Raw genomic sequence first — 15,884 nt, 5'->3', positions numbered from 1 at the left:
CCCTTCCCCTCTCCTCCCTCCCCTACCTTTCCCGTCCCTCCCTACCCTTCCCCTCCCCTCTCCTCCCTCCCGTACCTCTCCCTCCCTTCCTCTCCCCGTCCACCAGATTCGTGATCATAGACACCATCATCGTCGACGACGACCCAATCACCTCCCTGCAGACGCTGAAGACCTCCGAGGCGCGGATCCTCCTGCTGTACTCCACCCGCGAGGAGGCCGCCGTCATCATGAAGGCGGCGACGGAACTGGGACTCACCGACAAGAACTACATCTGGATCGTGACACAGTCGGTGGTCGTGGATCGGGCCGTCAACCTCCCGACCTCCAGCGACCTGCCCGTGGGCATGCTAGGTGGGTTGGTGGGGGGTGGGGGGGATGGTGGGGAAGGGGGGATGGTGGGGAAGGTGGGATGGTGGGGAAGGTGGGGGAGGGTGGAGGGAGGTGTTGTATGTCGTCCCAAACTGTATGTGACAGACAGAGAGAAAAAGAAATAGATAGAGACAGAGAGAGAGACAAAGACAAGGCTAGAGAGAACAAATACAAAGAAAGAGAAGACGACCAAAAGGCAAAAACGATGGAAAGAAGGACGAACCGAGAGAGCAAGAGCACGGATAAAAGAGCAAGTAAACAAAGGGGTAACAGGGGTCCCACTTTCCTCCGCGCTTTCCTCATTAACATCAAGACTTCCGTGTTGACAGCGAACTCTCCTCATCTAGCGGCAAAGTACTCAAACTGTGCACAACTTGGCCCTGTCGTCAGAGAGTGAAATGTGGATGCTCTTTCTTGCCCAATACTGTTTGTTCGCATTGATGATTCTTTTCTATCTTTATCTTTGAGGTTAATTTATCCATGAATTATAAACGATACAATAAAAAAAAGAAAAGAAAAAAAACATGATTATGATACAGACGATAATGATGAGGAGAGTGATGATGGTAAAAACTGTAATTGTAAAATTTAGATGAGGATGGTAACGAGTGGAGTAATCACAAAAATGATGATGATAATGATAATACTAATAATAATGAAAACAACAACAATAATACTGATAATAATAATGATAGTAATAATAATGATAATAATAATAATAATAATAATAATAATAATAATAATAATAATAATAATAATAATAATAATAATAATAATAATAACAATAATAATAATAATAAAAATAACTAATAATAATAATGATGATATTGATATGATGGTGATGATGATGATGATAATAATAATAATAACAATAATGACGATGATGATGATGATAATGATAATAATAATAATGATTATAATAACAATTAAATATTAAAAATATTAACAATAATGATAATGATAACAATGAATGATATTGATAGTGATAACAGAAATAATGATAATGATAACAATGATGATAATAATAATGATGATGATAAAAATGATGATAATGATAACAATGATAATAATAATAATGATGATGATAAAAATAATGATAATGATAATGATAATGATAATAATAATGATATTAATAATAATAATGATGATAATGATAATAATAACAACAATAATAATAATGATGATGATGATGATAATGAAAATGATAATCATGATAGCAATTATGATAATAAAAATAATAATGATAATATTAAAAATAATGACAATAATGATAATGATAATGATAATAATGATGGTAATGATAATGATATTAATAACAATAATAATAATAATAATAATAATAATAATAATAATAATAATAATAATAATAATAATAATAATAATAATGATAATAATAATAGCAATAATAATGATAATATTAATAGTAATGATAATGATGCTGATGATGATATTGATAATGACAATCATAACAATAATAATAATAATGATAGTAATAATAATAATAATAATAATAATAATAATAATAATAATAATAATAATAATAATAATAATAATAATAATAATAATAATAATAATAATAATAATAATAATGATAATAATAATTTACTATTGATAGTAATGATTATAATAATAATAATTTCGATGATAATGACAATAGTAACTATAATGATTCCAATGGTAATTATGATAATGAAAATAAAAATAATGATAGATAAGGATACGTACTAGGAGTAATGACAGCAATGAGAGTAATGATATTAATGGCAAGATTAATAACAACGATCTTTATAATGATTAATAATAATATTGATAATGATATTGAAAAGAATAATGATAGAAATGATAATAATGATAACGATAATAACAGTAATGATAATAATACTATTAATGATAATGATAATAATAATAATGATAATAATAATAATGATAATTATGATAATAATAATTATAATGAAAATAACAATAGTGATAATTATAATAATAATAATGGTAACAATGATAATAGTAATACCAAGAAATGATAATAATAATAATTTTAATAATAATAATAGTAATAACAATAATGATAATAATAATAATAGTAATAACAATAATAATGATAATCACAAAAATGACAGTAATAATTATTATAATAATAATGAGAATTATAATGATATCACTACTACTACCAGCGCTACTACTACTTATAATAACAATGCTTTTAATCATGTAAATGATAATGGTAATGATATCAACGATAATAAAGATAGAAAAATGATAATTATAATATTCATAATGATAATAATGATAATAATAGTAATAATAATAATAATATTAATAACAATATTAGTAATGATAATAATAACAGTAATAACAATAATGAGATAAATAATGTAAAAATAGTAATAATAATAATAATAAATGATAATGAGAATATTAATAGTAATAGTGATAATAATAATAGTAATAATGATAAAAATAATATTACTTTTATCATTATTATTATTAGTAGTAGTAAAACTAGTTGGTAATAATAATGGCAATAAGTAGGATCGTATTATAGAATAATTCTTATGATCATGACAATAATGTGAATAGTGACAGTGACAACCAAAATAATGTTAAAGAAAAAGCCAAAGTAGTAAAAAGAAATACATGTTTGATAAAAGCTTTAATAATGCGACAGTGTTGATAGTATCAGCAAACCTGCCCAAAATAACGATTACAACACCACAACCCCAATTATGAAATAGCATTAGGAACAGATATACTAAGAACAAAAGAGCAACAACAAGAAAAAAATAAATGCAGAAATAACACAATCCAGCTTGTTCTTCCTCTCGCTGGCGTTCACTTCGACGCCTCGCTGGGGAGTCTGGCCAAGAACATCATGAAATAACAGTAGAAACAGAGACACTCAGAACAAATGAACAACAACAACAACAAAAAAAACGCATAAATAACACAATCCAACCTGTTCTCCCTCCCGCAGGCGTTCACTTCGACACCTCGCTGGAGAGTCTGGCCAAGAACATCATGAAATAACAGTAGAAACAGAGACACTAAGAACAAATGAACAACAACAACAACAAAAAAAACGCATAAATAACACAATCCAACCTGTTCTCCCTCCCGCAGGCGTTCACTTCGACGCCTCGCTGGAGAGTCTGGCCAAGAACATCATGAAATAACAGTAGAAACAGAGACACTCAGAACAAATGAACAACAACAACAACAAAAACGCATAAATAACACAATCCAACCTGTTCTCCCTCCCGCAGGCGTTCACTTCGACACCTCGCTGGAGAGTCTGGCCAAGAACATCATGAAATAACAGTAGAAACAGAGACACTAAGAACAAATGAACAACAACAACAAAAAAAAAACGCATAAATAACACAATGCAACCTGTTCTCCCTCCCGCAGGCGTTCACTTCGACACCTCGCTGGAGAGTCTGGCCAAGAACATTACGAAATAACAGTAGGAACAGAGATACTAAGAAAAAAAAAAAACGTATAAATAACACAATGCAACCTGTTCTCCCTCCCGCAGGCGTTCACTTCGACACCTCGCTGGAGAGTCTGGCCAAGAACATCATGAAATAACAGTAGAAACAGAGACACTCAGAACAAATGAACAACAACAACAACAAAAAACGCATAAATAACACAATCCAACCTGTTCTCCCTCCCGCAGGCGTTCACTTCGACACCTCGCTGGAGAGTCTGGCCAAGAACATCCAGACGGCCATCGAGGTGTTCGCCTACGCCGTGGAGCAGTTCGTGAACGCGACCCGTTACACGCCGAGTGACCTGAACCCGAGGCTGTCTTGCGAGGACCAGAAGAACGCCAAGTGGGGGCTGGGAGCTACGTTTTACAGGTACGGGGCTTCGTGTTTGTTGCGTTTGTTGTTTGTTTGTTTGTTTGGTGCGGGTGGTTGTCAGAGGAGTGGGGCTTCGTGTTTGTTGTGTTTGTTGTTTGTTTGTTTGTTTGGTGCGGGGGTTGTCAGAGGAGTGGGGCTTCGTGTTTTTTGTGTTTGTTGTTTGTTTGTTTGTTTGGTGCGGGGGTTGCCAGAGGAGTGGGGCTTCGTGTTTGTTGTGTTTGTTTTGTTGTTTGGTTGTTTGGTGCGGGGGTTGCCAGAGGAGTGGGGCTTCGTGTTTTTTGCGTTTGTTGTTTGTTTGTTTGTTTGGTGCGGGGGTTGCCAGAGGTGGGGGGGGTCGTGTTTTTTGTGTTTGTTTTGTTGTTTGTTTGTTTGGTGCGGGGGTTGTCAGAGGAGTGGGGCTTCGTGTTTTTTGTGTTTGTTTTGTTGTTTGTTTGTTTGGTGCGGGCGGTGCCCGAGGAGTGGGGCTTCGCGTTTCTTGTGTTTGTTGCTTGTTTGTCTGTTTGTTTGGTGCGGGGCTTCCCAGCGGAGTGGGGCGTCGTGTTTTTTGCGTTTGTTGTTTGTTTGTTTGATTGGAGCGGGGGTTGCCAGAGGAGTGGGGCGTCGTGTTTTTTGTGTTTGTTTTGTTGTTTGTTTGTTTGGTGCGGGGGTTGCCAGAGGAGTGCGGCTTCGTGTTTTTTGTGTTTGTTGTTTGTTTGTTTGTTTGGTGCGGGTGTTGTCAGTCGAGTGGGGCGTAGTGTTTTTTGCGTTCGATGTTTGTTTGTTTGTTTGGTGCGGGGGTTGCCAGAGGAGTGGGGCTTCGTGTTTTTTGTGTTTGTTGTTTGTTTGTTTGTTTGTTTGGTGCGGGGGTTGCCAGAGGAGTGGGGCTTCGTGTTTTTTGTGTTTGTTGTTTGTTTGTTTGTTTGGTGCGGGGGTTGCCAGAGGAGTGGGGCTTCGTGTTTTTTGTGTTTGTTGTTTGTTTGTTTGTTTGGTGCGGGGGTTGCCAGAGGAGTGGGGCTTCGTGTTTTTTGTGTTTGTTGTTTGTTTGTTTGTTTGGTGCGGGGGTTGCCAGAGGAGTGGGGCTTCGTTTTTTTTTTTTTTTTTGTTTGTTTGTTTGTGTGGGGCGGGGGTTGCGAGGGGAGTGGGGCTTCGTGTTTTTTGTGTTTGTTTTTTTGGTGCGGGGGTTGTCAGAGGAGTGGGGCTTCGTGTTTTTTGTGTTTGTTGTTTGTTTGTTTGTTTGGTGCGGGGGTTGCCAGAGGAGTGGGGCTTCGTGTTTGTTGCGTTTGTTTTGTTGTTTGTTTGGTGCGGGGGCTGCCAGTGGAGTAGGGCTTCGTGTTTGTTGTGTTTGATGATTGTCTGTTTGTTAGTTGCGGGGGTTGCCAGAGGAAAGGGGCTTCGTGTTTTTTGTGTTTGTTTTGTTGTTTGTTTGTTTGGTGCGGGGGTTGTCAGAGGAGTGGGGCGTCGCGTTTTTTGTGTTTGTTGTTTGTTTGTTTGTTTGGTGCGGGGGTTGCCAGAGGAGTGGGGCTTCGTGTTTGTTGTGTTTGTTGTTTGTTTGTTTGTTTGGTGCGGGGGTTGCCAGAGGAGTGGGGCTTCGTGTTTTTTGTGTTTGTTTTGTTGTTTGTTTGTTTGTTTGGTGCGGGAGTTGCCAGAGGAGTGGGGGTTCGTGTTTTTTGTGTATGTTGTATGTTTGTTTGTTTGTTTGGTGCGGGGGTTGCCAGAGGAGTGGGGCTTCGTGTTTTTTGTGTTTGTTTTGTTGTTTGTTTGTTTGGTGCGGGGGTTGCCAGAGGAGTGGGGCTTCGTGTTTTTTGTGTTTGTTTTGTTGTTTGTTTGTTTGTTTGGTGCGGGGGTTGTCAGAGGAGTGGGGCGTCGTGTTTGTTGTGTTTGTTTTGTTGTTTGTTTGTTTGGTGCGGGGGTTGCCAGAGGAGTGGGGCTTCGTGTTTTTTGTGCCTTTGTTGTTTGTTTGTTTGTTTGGTGCGGGGGTTGCCAGAGGAGTGGGGCTTGGTGTTTGTTGTGTTTGTTGTTTGTTTGTTTGTTTGGTGCGGGGGTTGCCAGAGGAGTGGGGCTTCGTGTTTTTTGTGTTTGTTTTGTTGTTTGTTTGTTTGGTGCGGGGGTTGCCAGAGGAGTGGGGCTTCGTGTTTTTTGCGTTTGTTGTTTGTTTGTTTGTTTGGTGCGGGGGTTGCCAGAGGAGTGGGGCTTCGTGTTTTTTGTGTTTGTTGTTTGTTTGTTTGGTGCGGGGGTTGTCAGAGGAGTGGGGCTTCGTGTTTTTTGCGTTTGTTGTTTGTTTGTTTGTTTGGTGCGGGGGTTGTCAGAGGAGTGGGGCTTCGTGTTTTTTGTGTTTGCTTTGTTGTTTGTTTGTTTGTTTGGTGCGGGGGTTGCCAGAGGAGTGGGGCTTGGTGTTTTTTGCGTTTGTTGTTTGTTTGTTTGTTTGGTGCGGGGGTTGTCAGAGGAGTGGGGCTTCGTGTTTTTTGTGTTTGCTTTGTTGTTTGTTTGTTTGTTTGGTGCGGGGGTTGCCAGAGGAGTGGGGCTTCGTGTTTTTTGCGTTTGTTGTTTGTTTGTTTGTTTGGTGCGGGGGTTGTCAGAGGAGTGGGGCTTCGTGTTTTTTGTGTTTGTTTTGTTGTTTGTTTGTTTGGTGCGCGGGTTGTCAGAGGAGTGGGGCTTCGTGTTTGTTGTGTTTGTTTTGTTGTTTGTTTGTTTGGTGCGGGCGTTGCCAGAGGAGTGGGGCTTCGTGTTTTTTGTGTTTGTGTTGTTGTTTGTTTGTTTGGTGCGGGGGCTGCCAGAGGAGTGGGGCTTCGTGTTTTTTGCGTTTGTTGTTTGTTTGTTTGTTTGGTGCGGGGGTTGTCAGAGGAGTGGGGCTTCGTGTTTTTTGCGTTTGTTGTTTGTTTGTTTGTTTGGTGCGGGGGTTGTCAGAGGAGTGGGGCTTCGTGTTTGTTGTGTTTGTTGTTTGTTTGTTTGTTTGGTGCGGGGGTTGCCAGAGGAGTGGGGCTTCGTGTTTTTTGTGTTTGTTGTTTGTTTGTTTGTTTGGTGCGGGGGTTGCCAGAGGAGTGGGGCTTCGTGTTTTTTTGTGTTTGTTGTTTGTTTGTTTGTTTGTTGCGGGGGTTGCCAGAGGAGGGGGGCTTCGTGTTTGTTGTTTGTTTGTTTGTTTGGTGCGGGGGTTGCCAGAGGAGTGGGGTTTCTTGTTTTTTGCTTTTGTTGTTTGTTTGTTTGGTGCGGGGGTTGACAGAGGAGTGGGGCTTCGTGTTTTTTGTGTTTGTTTTGTTGTTTGTTTGTTTGGTGCGGGGGTTGCCAGAGGAGTGGGGCTTCGTGTTTTTTGTGTTTGTTTTGTTGTTTGTTTGTTTGTTTGGTGCGGGGGTTGTCAGAGGAGTGGGGCTTCGTGTTTGTTGTGTTTGTTTTGTTGTTTGTTTGTTTGTTTGGTGCGGGGGTTGTCAGAGGAGTGGGGCTTCGTGTTTTTTGTGTTTGTTGTTTGTTTGTTTGTTTGGTGCGGGGGTTGCCAGAGGAGTGGGGCTTCGTGTTTGTTGTTTGTTTGTTTGTTTGGTGCGGGGGTTGCCAGAGGAGTGGGGCTTCGTGTTTGTTTTGTTGTTTGTTTGTTTGGTGCGGGGGTTGCCAGAGGAGTGGGGCTTCGTGTTTTTTGTGTTTGTTTTGTTGTTTGTTTGTTTGGTGCGGGGGTTGTCAGAGGAGTGAGGCTTCGTGTTTTTTGCGTTTGTTGTTTGTTTGTTTGTTTGGTGCGGGGGTTGCCAGAGGAGTGGGGCTTCGTGTTTTTTGTGTTTGTTTTGTTGTTTGTTTGTTTGGTGCGGGGGTTGCCAGAGGAGTGGGGCTTCGTGTTTTTTGTGTTTGTTTTGTTGTTTGTTTGTTTGGTGCGGGGGTTGCCAGAGGGGTGGGGCTTCGTGTTTTTTGTGTTTGTTTTGTTGTTTGTTTGTTTGGTGCGGGGGTTGCCAGAGGAGTGGGGCTTCGTGTTTTTTGTGTTTGTTTTGTTGTTTGTTTGTTTGGTGCGGGGGTTGCCAGAGGAGTGGGGCTTCGTGTTTTTTGTGTTTGTTGTTTGTTTGTTTGTTTGGTGCGGGGGTTGCCAGAGGAGTGGGGCTTCGTGTTTTTTGTGTTTGTTGTTTGTTTGTTTGTTTGGTGCGGGGGTTATCAGAGGAGTGGGGCTTCGTGTTTTTTGTGTTTGTTGTTTGTTTGTTTGTTTGGTGCGGGGGTTGCCAGAGGAGTGGGGCTTCGTGTTTTTTGTGTTTGTTTTGTTGTTTGTTTGTTTGGTGCGGGGGTTGCCAGAGGAGTGGGGCTTCGTGTTTTTTGCGTTTGTTGTTTGTTTGTTTGTTTGGTGCGGGGGTTGCCAGAGGAGTGGGGCGTCGTGTTTTTTGTGTTTGTTTTGTTGTTTGTTTGTTTGTTTGGTGCGGGGGTTGCCAGAGGAGTGGGGCTTCGTGTTTTTTGTGTTTGTTTTGTTGTTTGTTTGTTTGGTGCGGGGGTTGCCAGAGGAGTGGGGCTTCGTGTTTGTTGTGTTTGTTGTTTGTTTGTTTGTTTGGTGCGGGGGTTGCCAGAGGAGTGGGGCTTCGTGTTTTTTGTGTTTGTTGTTTGTTTGTTTGTTTGGTGCGGGGGTTGTCAGAGGAGTGGGGCTTCGTGTTTTTTGTGTTTGTTGTTTGTTTGTTTGTTTGGTGCGGGGGTTGCCAGAGGAGTGGGGCTTCGTGTTTGTTGTGTTTGTTGTTTGTGTGTTTGTTTGGTGCGGGGGTTGCCAGAGGAGTGGGGCTTCGTGTTTGTTGTGTTTGTTGTTTGTTTGTTTGTTTGGTGCGGGGGTTGTCAGAGGAGTGGGGCTTCGTGTTTTTTGTGTTTGTTGTTTGTTTGTTTGTTTGGTGCGGGGGATGCCAGAGGAGTGGGGCTTCGTGTTTGTTGTGTTTGTTGTTTGTTTGTTTGGTGCGGGGGTTGCCAGAGGAGTGGGGCTTCGTGTTTGTTGTGTTTGTTGTTTGTTTGTGTGTTTGGTGCGGGGGTTGCCAGAGGAGTGGGGCTTCGTGTTTTTTGTGTTTGTTGTTTGTTTGTTTGTTTGGTGCGGGGGTTGCCAGAGGAGTGGGGCTTCGTGTTTGTTGTGTTTGTTGTTTGTTTGTTTGGTGCGGGGGTTGCCAGAGGAGTGGGGCTTCGTGTTTGTTGTGTTTGTTGTTTGTTTGTTTGTTTGGTGCGGGGGTTGCCAGAGGAGTGGGGCTTCGTGTTTGTTGTGTTTGTTGTTTGTTTGTTTGTTTGGTGCGGGGGTTGCCAGAGGAGTGGGGCGTCGTGTTTGTTGTGTTTGTTGTTTGTTTGTTTGTTTGGTGCGGGGGTTGGCAGAGGAGTGGGGCTTCGTGTTTGTTGTGTTTGTTGTTTGTTTGTTTGTTTGGTGCGGGGGTTGCCAGAGGAGTGGGGCGTCGTGTTTGTTGTGTTTGTTGTTTGTTTGTTTGTTTGGTGCGGGGGTTGTCAGAGGAGTGGGGCTTCGTGTTTTTTGTGTTTGTTGTTTGTTTGTTTGTTTGGTGCGGGGGTTGTCAGAGGAGTGGGGCTTCGTGTTTTTTGTTTTTGTTGTTTGTTTGTTTGTTTGGTGCGGGGGTTGCCAGAGGAGTGGGGCTTCGTGTTTGTTGTGTTTGTTGTTTGTTTGTTTGTTTGGTGCGGGGGTTGCCAGAGGAGTGGGGCGTCGTGTTTGTTGTGTTTGTTGTTTGTTTGTTTGGTTGGTGCGGGGGTTGTCAGAGGAGTGGGGTTTCGTGTTTTTTGTGTTTGTTGTTTGTTTGTTTGTTTGGTGGGGGGGTTGTCAGAGGAGTGGGTCTTCGTGTTTTTTGTGTTTGTTGTTTGTTTGTTTGTTTGGTGCGGGGGTTGCCAGAGGAGTGGGGCTTCGTGTTTGTTGTGTTTGTTGTTTGTTTGTTTGTTTGGTGCGGGGGTTGCCAGAGGAGTGGGGCGTCGTGTTTGTTGTGTTTGTTGTTTGTTTGTTTGTTTGGTGCGGGGGTTGTCAGAGGAGTGGGGCTTCGTGTTTTTTGTGTTTGTTGTTTGTTTGTTTGTTTGGTGCGGGGGTTGTCAGAGGAGTGGGGCTTCGTGTTTGTTGTGTTTGTTGTTTGTTTGTTTGGTGCGGGGGTTGCCAGAGGAGTGGGGCTTCGTGTTTGTTGTGTTTGTTGTTTGTTTGTTTGTTTGGTGCGGGGGTTGCCAGAGGAGTGGGGCTTCGTGTTTGTTGTGTTTGTTGTTTGTTTGTTTGGTGCGGGGGTTGCCAGAGGAGTGGGGCTTCGTGTTTGTTGTGTTTGTTGTTTGTTTGTTTGTTTGGTGCGGGGGTTGCCAGAGGAGTGGGGCGTCGTGTTTTTTGTGTTTGTTGTTTGTTTGTTTGTTTGGTGCGGGGGTTGCCAGAGGAGTGGGGCTTCGTGTTTTTTGTGTTTGTTGTTTGTTTGTTTGTTTGGTGCGGGGGTTGCCAGAGGAGTGGGGCTTCGTGTTTGTTGTGTTTGTTGTTTGTTTGTTTGGTGCGGGGGTTGCCAGAGGAGTGGGGCTTCGTGTTTGTTGTGTTTGTTGTTTGTTTGTTTGTTTGGTGCGGGGGTTGCCAGAGGAGTGGGGCTTCGTGTTTGTTGTGTTTGTTGTTTGTTTGTTTGTTTGGTGCGGGGGTTGCCAGAGGAGTGGGGCTTCGTGTTTTTTGTGTTTGTTGTTTGTTTGTTTGTTTGGTGCGGGGGTTGCCAGAGGAGTGGGGCTTCGTGTTTGTTGTGTTTGTTGTTTGTTTGTTTGGTGCGGGGGTTGCCAGAGGAGTGGGGCTTCGTGTTTGTTGTGTTTGTTGTTTGTTTGTTTGTTTGGTGCGGGGGTTGCCAGAGGAGTGGGGCTTCGTGTTTGTTGTGTTTGTTGTTTGTTTGTTTGTTTGGTGCGGGGGTTGTCAGAGGAGTGGGGCTTCGTGTTTGTTGTGTTTGTTGTTTGTTTGTTTGGTGCGGGGGTTGCCAGAGGAGTGGGGCTTCGTGTTTGTTGTGTTTGTTGTTTGTTTGTTTGTTTGGTGCGGGGGTTGCCAGAGGAGTGGGGCTTCGTGTTTTTTGTGTTTGTTGTTTGTTTGTTTGGTGCGGGGGTTGCCAGAGGAGTGGGGCGTCGTGTTTGTTGTGTTTGTTGTTTGTTTGTTTGTTTGGTGCGGGGGTTGTCAGAGGAGTGGGGCGTCGTGTTTGTTGTGTTTGTTGTTTGTTTGTTTGTTTGGTGCGGGGGTTGTCAGAGGAGTGGGGCTTCGTGTTTTTTGTGTTTGTTGTTTGTTTGTTTGTTTGGTGCGGGGGTTGTCAGAGGAGTGGGGCTTCGTGTTTTTTGTGTTTGTTGTTTGTTTGTTTGTTTGGTGCGGGGGTTGCCAGAGGAGTGGGGCTTCGTGTTTGTTGTGTTTGTTGTTTGTTTGTTTGGTGCGGGGGTTGCCAGAGGAGTGGGGCCTCGTGTTTGTTGTGTTTGTTGTTTGTTTGTTTGTTTGGTGCGGGGGTTGTCAGAGGAGTGGGGCTTCGTGTTTTTTGTGTTTGTTGTTTGTTTGTTTGTTTGGTGCGGGGGTTGCCAGAGGAGTGGGGCTTCGTGTTTGTTGTGTTTGTTGTTTGTTTGTTTGTTTGGTGCGGGGGTTGCCAGAGGAGTGGGGCTTCGTGTTTGTTGTGTTTGTTGTTTGTTTGTTTGGTGCGGGGGTTGCCAGAGGAGTGGGGCGTCGTGTTTGTTGTGTTTGTTGTTTGTTTGTTTGTTTGGTGCGGGGGTTGTCAGAGGAGTGGGGCGTCGTGTTTGTTGTGTTTGTTGTTTGTTTGTTTGTTTGGTGCGGGGGTTGTCAGAGGAGTGGGGCTTCGTGTTTTTTGTGTTTGTTGTTTGTTTGTTTGTTTGGTGCGGGGGTTGTCAGAGGAGTGGGGCTTCGTGTTTTTTGTGTTTGTTGTTTGTTTGTTTGTTTGGTGCGGGGGTTGCCAGAGGAGTGGGGCTTCGTGTTTGTTGTGTTTGTTGTTTGTTTGTTTGGTGCGGGGGTTGCCAGAGGAGTGGGGCGTCGTGTTTGTTGTGTTTGTTGTTTGTTTATTTGTTTGGTGCGGGGATTGTCAGAGGAGTGGGGCTTCGTGTTTTTTGTGTTTGTTGTTTGTTGGTTTGTTTGGTGCGGGGGTTGCCAGAGGAGTGGGGCTTCGTGTTTGTTGTGTTTGTTGTTTGTTTGTTTGTTTGGTGCGGGGGTTGCCAGAGGAGTGGGGCGTCGTGTTTGTTGTGTTTGTTGTTTGTTTGTTTGTTTGGTGCGGGGGTTGTCAGAGGAGTGGGGCTTCGTGTTTTTTGTGTTTGTTGTTTGTTTGTTTGTTTGGTGCGGGGGTTGCCAGAGGAGTGGGGCTTCGTGTTTGTTGTGTTTGTTGTTTGTTTGTTTGGTGCGGGGGTTGCCAGAGGAGTGGGGCTTCGTGTTTGTTGTGTTTGTTGTTTGTTTGTTTGTTTGGTGCGGGGGTTGCCAGAGGAGTGGGGCTTCGTGTTTGTTGTGTTTGTTGTTTGTTTGTTTGTTTGGTGCGGGGGTTGCCAGAGGAGTGGGGCTTCGTGTTTTTTGTGTTTGTTGTTTGTTTGTTTGTTTGGTGCGGGTGTTGCCAGGGGCGTGTGGCTTCGTGTTTTTTGCGTTTGTTGTCTGTTTGTTTGTTTGGTGCGGGGGTTGTCAGAGGAGTGGGGCTTCGTGTTTTTTGTGTTTGTTTTGTTGTTTGTTTGTTTGGTGCGGGGGTTGCCAGAGGAGTGGGGCTTCGTGTTTTTTGCGTTTGTTGTTTGTTTGTTTGTTTGGTGCGGGGGTTGCCAGAGGAGTGGGGCTTCGTGTTTTTTGTGTTTGTTGTTTGTTTGTTTGTTTGGTGCGGGGGTTGTCAGAGGAGTGGGGCTTCGTGTTTTTTGTGTTTTGTGTTTGTTTGTTTGTTTGGTGCGGGGGTTGTCAGAGGAGTGGGGCTTCGTGTTTTTTGTGTTTGCTTTGTTGTTTGTTTGTTTGTTTGGTGCGGGGGTTGCCAGAGGAGTGGGGCTTCGTGTTTTTTGCGTTTGTTGTTTGTTTGTTTGTTTGGTGCGGGGGTTGTCAGAGGAATGGGGCTTCGTGTTTTTTGTGTTTGTTGTTTGTTTGTTTGTTTGGTGCGGGGGTTGTCAGAGGAGTGGGGCTTCGTGTTTTTTGTGTTTGTTGTTTGTTTGTTTGTTTGGTGCGGGGGTTGCCAGAGGAGTGGGGCTTCGTGTTTTTTGCGTTTGTTGTTTGTTTGTTTGTTTGTTTGGTGCGGGGGTTGTTAGAGGAGTGGGGCTTCGTGTTTTTTGTGTTTGTTTTGTTGTTTGTTTGTTTGGTGCGGGGGTTGTCAGAGGAGTGGGGCGTCGTGTTTGTTGTGTTTGTTGTTTGTTTGTTTGTTTGGTGCGGGGGTTGCCAGAGTAGTGGGGCTTCGTGTTTTTTGTGTTTGTTGTTTGTTTGTTTGTTTGGTGCGGGGGTTGTCAGAGCAGTGGGGCGTCGTGTTTGTTGTGTTTGTTTTGTTGTTTGTTTGTTTGGTGCGGGGGTTGTCAGAGGAGTGGGGCGTTGTGTTGGTTGTGTTTGTTTTGTTGTTTGTTTGTGGGGTGCGGGGGTTGCGAGAGGAGTGGGGCTTCGTGTTTGTTGTGTTTGTTTTGTTGTTTGTTTGTTTGGTGCGGGGGTTGTCAGAGGAGTGGGGCTTCGTGTTTTTTGTGTTTGTTGTTTGTTTGTTTGTTTGGTGCGGGGGTTGCCAGAGGAGTGGGGCTTCGTGTTTTTTGTGTTTGTTGTTTGTTTGTTTGTTTGGTGCGGGGGTTGTCAGAGGAGTGGGGCGTCGTGTTTGTTGTATTTGTTTTGTTGTTTGTTTGTTTGGTGCGGGGGTTGTCAGAGGAGTGGGGCGTCGTGTTTGTTGTGTTTGTTTTGTTGTTTGTTTGTTTGGTGCGGGGGTTGCCAGAGGAGTGGGGCTTAGTGTTTTTTGTTTGTTTTGTTGTTTGTTTGTTTCGTGCGGGGGTTGTCAGAGGAGTGGGGCTTCGTGTTTTTTGTTTGTTTGTTGTTTGTTTGTTTGGTGCGGGGGTTGCCAGTGGAGTGGGGCTTCGTGTTTTTGGCGTTTGTTGTTTGTTTGTTTGTTTGGTGCGGGGGTTGTCAGAGGAGTGGGGCTTCGTGTTTTTTGTGTTTGTTGTTTGTTTGTTTGTTTGGTGCGGGGGTTGCCAGAGGAGTGGGGCTTCGTGTTTGTTGCGTTTGTTGTTTGTTTGTTTGTTTGGTGCGGGGGTTGCCAGAGGAGTGGGGCTTCGTGTTTTTTGTGTTTGTTGTTTGTTTGTTTGTTTGGTGCGGGGGTTGCCAGAGGAGTGGGGCGTCGTGTTTTTTGTGTTTGTTGTTTGTTTGTTTGTTTGGTGCGGGGGTTGCCAGAGGAGTGGGGCGTCGTGTTTTTTGTGTTTTTTGTTTGTTTGTTTGTTTGGTGCGGGGGTTGCCAGAGGAGTGGGGCTTCGTGTTTTTTGTGTTTGTTTTGTTGTTTGTTTGTTTGGTGCGGGGGTTGTCAGAGGAGTGGGGCTTCGTGTTTTTTGTTTGTTTTGTTGTTTGTTTGTTTGGTGCGGGGGTTGCCAGAGGAGTGGGGCTTCGTGTTTTTTGCGTTTGTTGTTTGTTTGTTTGTTTGGTGCGGGGGTTGCCAGAGGAGTGGGGCTTCGTGTTTTTTGTGTTTGTTGTTTGTTTGTTTGTTTGGTGCGCGGGTTGCCAGAGGAGTGGGGCGTCGTGTTTTTTGTGTTTGTTGTTTGTTTGGTTGTTTGGTGCGGGGGGTGCCAGAGGAGTGGGGCGTCGTGTTTTTTGTGTTTGTTGTTTGTTTGTTTGTTTGGTGCGGGGGTGGCCAGAGGAGTGGGGCTTCGTGTTTTTTGTTTGTTTTGTTGTTTGTTTGTTTGGTGCGGGGGTTGTCAGAGGAGTGGGGCTTCGTGTTTTTTGTTTGTTTTGTTGTTTGTTTGTTTGGTGCGGGGGTTGCCAGAGGAGTGGGGCTTCGTGTTTTTTGCGTTTGTTGTTTGTTTGTTTGTTTGGTGCGGGGGTTGGCAGAGGAGTGAGGCTTCGTGTTTTTTGTGTTTGGTTTGTTGTTTGTTTGTTTGGTGCGGCCGTTGTCAGAGGAGTGGCGCTTCGTGTTTGTTGTGTTTGTTTTGTTGTTTGTTTGTTTGTTTGGTGCGGGGGTTGCCAGAGGAGTGGGGCTTCGTGTTTTTTGCGTTTGTTGTTTGTTTGTTTGTTTGGGGCGGGGGTTGACAGAGGAGTGGGGCTTCGTGTTTTTTGTGTTTGTTTTGTTGTTTGTTTGTTTGGTGCGGGGGTTGTCAGAGGAGTGGGGCTTCGTGTTTGTTGTGTTTGTTGTTTGTTTGTTTGTTTGGTGCGGGGGTTGTCAGAGGAGTGGGGCTTCGTGTTTTTTGTGTTTGTTTTGTTGTTTGTTTGTTTGTTTGGTGCGGGGGTTGTCAGAGGAGTGGGGCTTCGTGTTTTTTGTGTTTGTTTCGTTGTTTGTTTGTTTGGTGCGGGGGTTGCCAGAGGAGTGGGGCTTCGTGTTTTTTGTGTTTGTTGTTTGTTTGTTTGTTTGGTGCGGGGGTTGCCAGAGGAGTGGGGCTTCGTGTTTTTTGTGTTTGTTTTGTTGTTTGTTTGTTTGTTTGGTGCGGGGGTTGCCAGAGGAGTGGGGCTTCGTGTTTTTTGCGTTTGTTGTTTGTTTGTTTGGTGCGGGGGTTGTCAGAGGAGTGGGGCTTCGTGTTTTTTGCGTTTGTTGTTTGTTTGTTTGGTGCGGGGGTTGTCAGGGGAGTGGGGCTTCGTGTTTTTTGCGT

The 15,884-nt window shown here is 43.8% G+C and overlaps 1 protein-coding gene across 1 annotated transcript in view; it reads left to right on the top strand.

The window, feature by feature from the left end:
* Positions 1-106: 106 nt before the first annotated feature.
* LOC113802557 (glutamate [NMDA] receptor subunit 1-like) overlaps positions 107-15,884 on the top strand; it is a gene marked incomplete at both ends in the record, with an annotated part of 20,601 nt that continues 4,823 nt past the window's right edge. Inside the window, 2 exons of the mRNA XM_070119863.1 lie at positions 107-351; positions 4,046-4,229. Coding sequence (XP_069975964.1) covers positions 107-351; positions 4,046-4,229 — 429 coding nt within the window. The remainder of the gene's footprint in view (positions 352-4,045; positions 4,230-15,884) is intronic.

The sequence above is a fragment of the Penaeus vannamei genome, unplaced genomic scaffold, assembly GCF_042767895.1.
Source record: "Penaeus vannamei isolate JL-2024 unplaced genomic scaffold, ASM4276789v1 unanchor826, whole genome shotgun sequence".
In the NCBI taxonomy this organism is placed as follows: Eukaryota; Metazoa; Arthropoda; class Malacostraca; order Decapoda; family Penaeidae; genus Penaeus; species Penaeus vannamei.
This window is presented reverse-complemented; position numbering and strand designations above follow the sequence as displayed.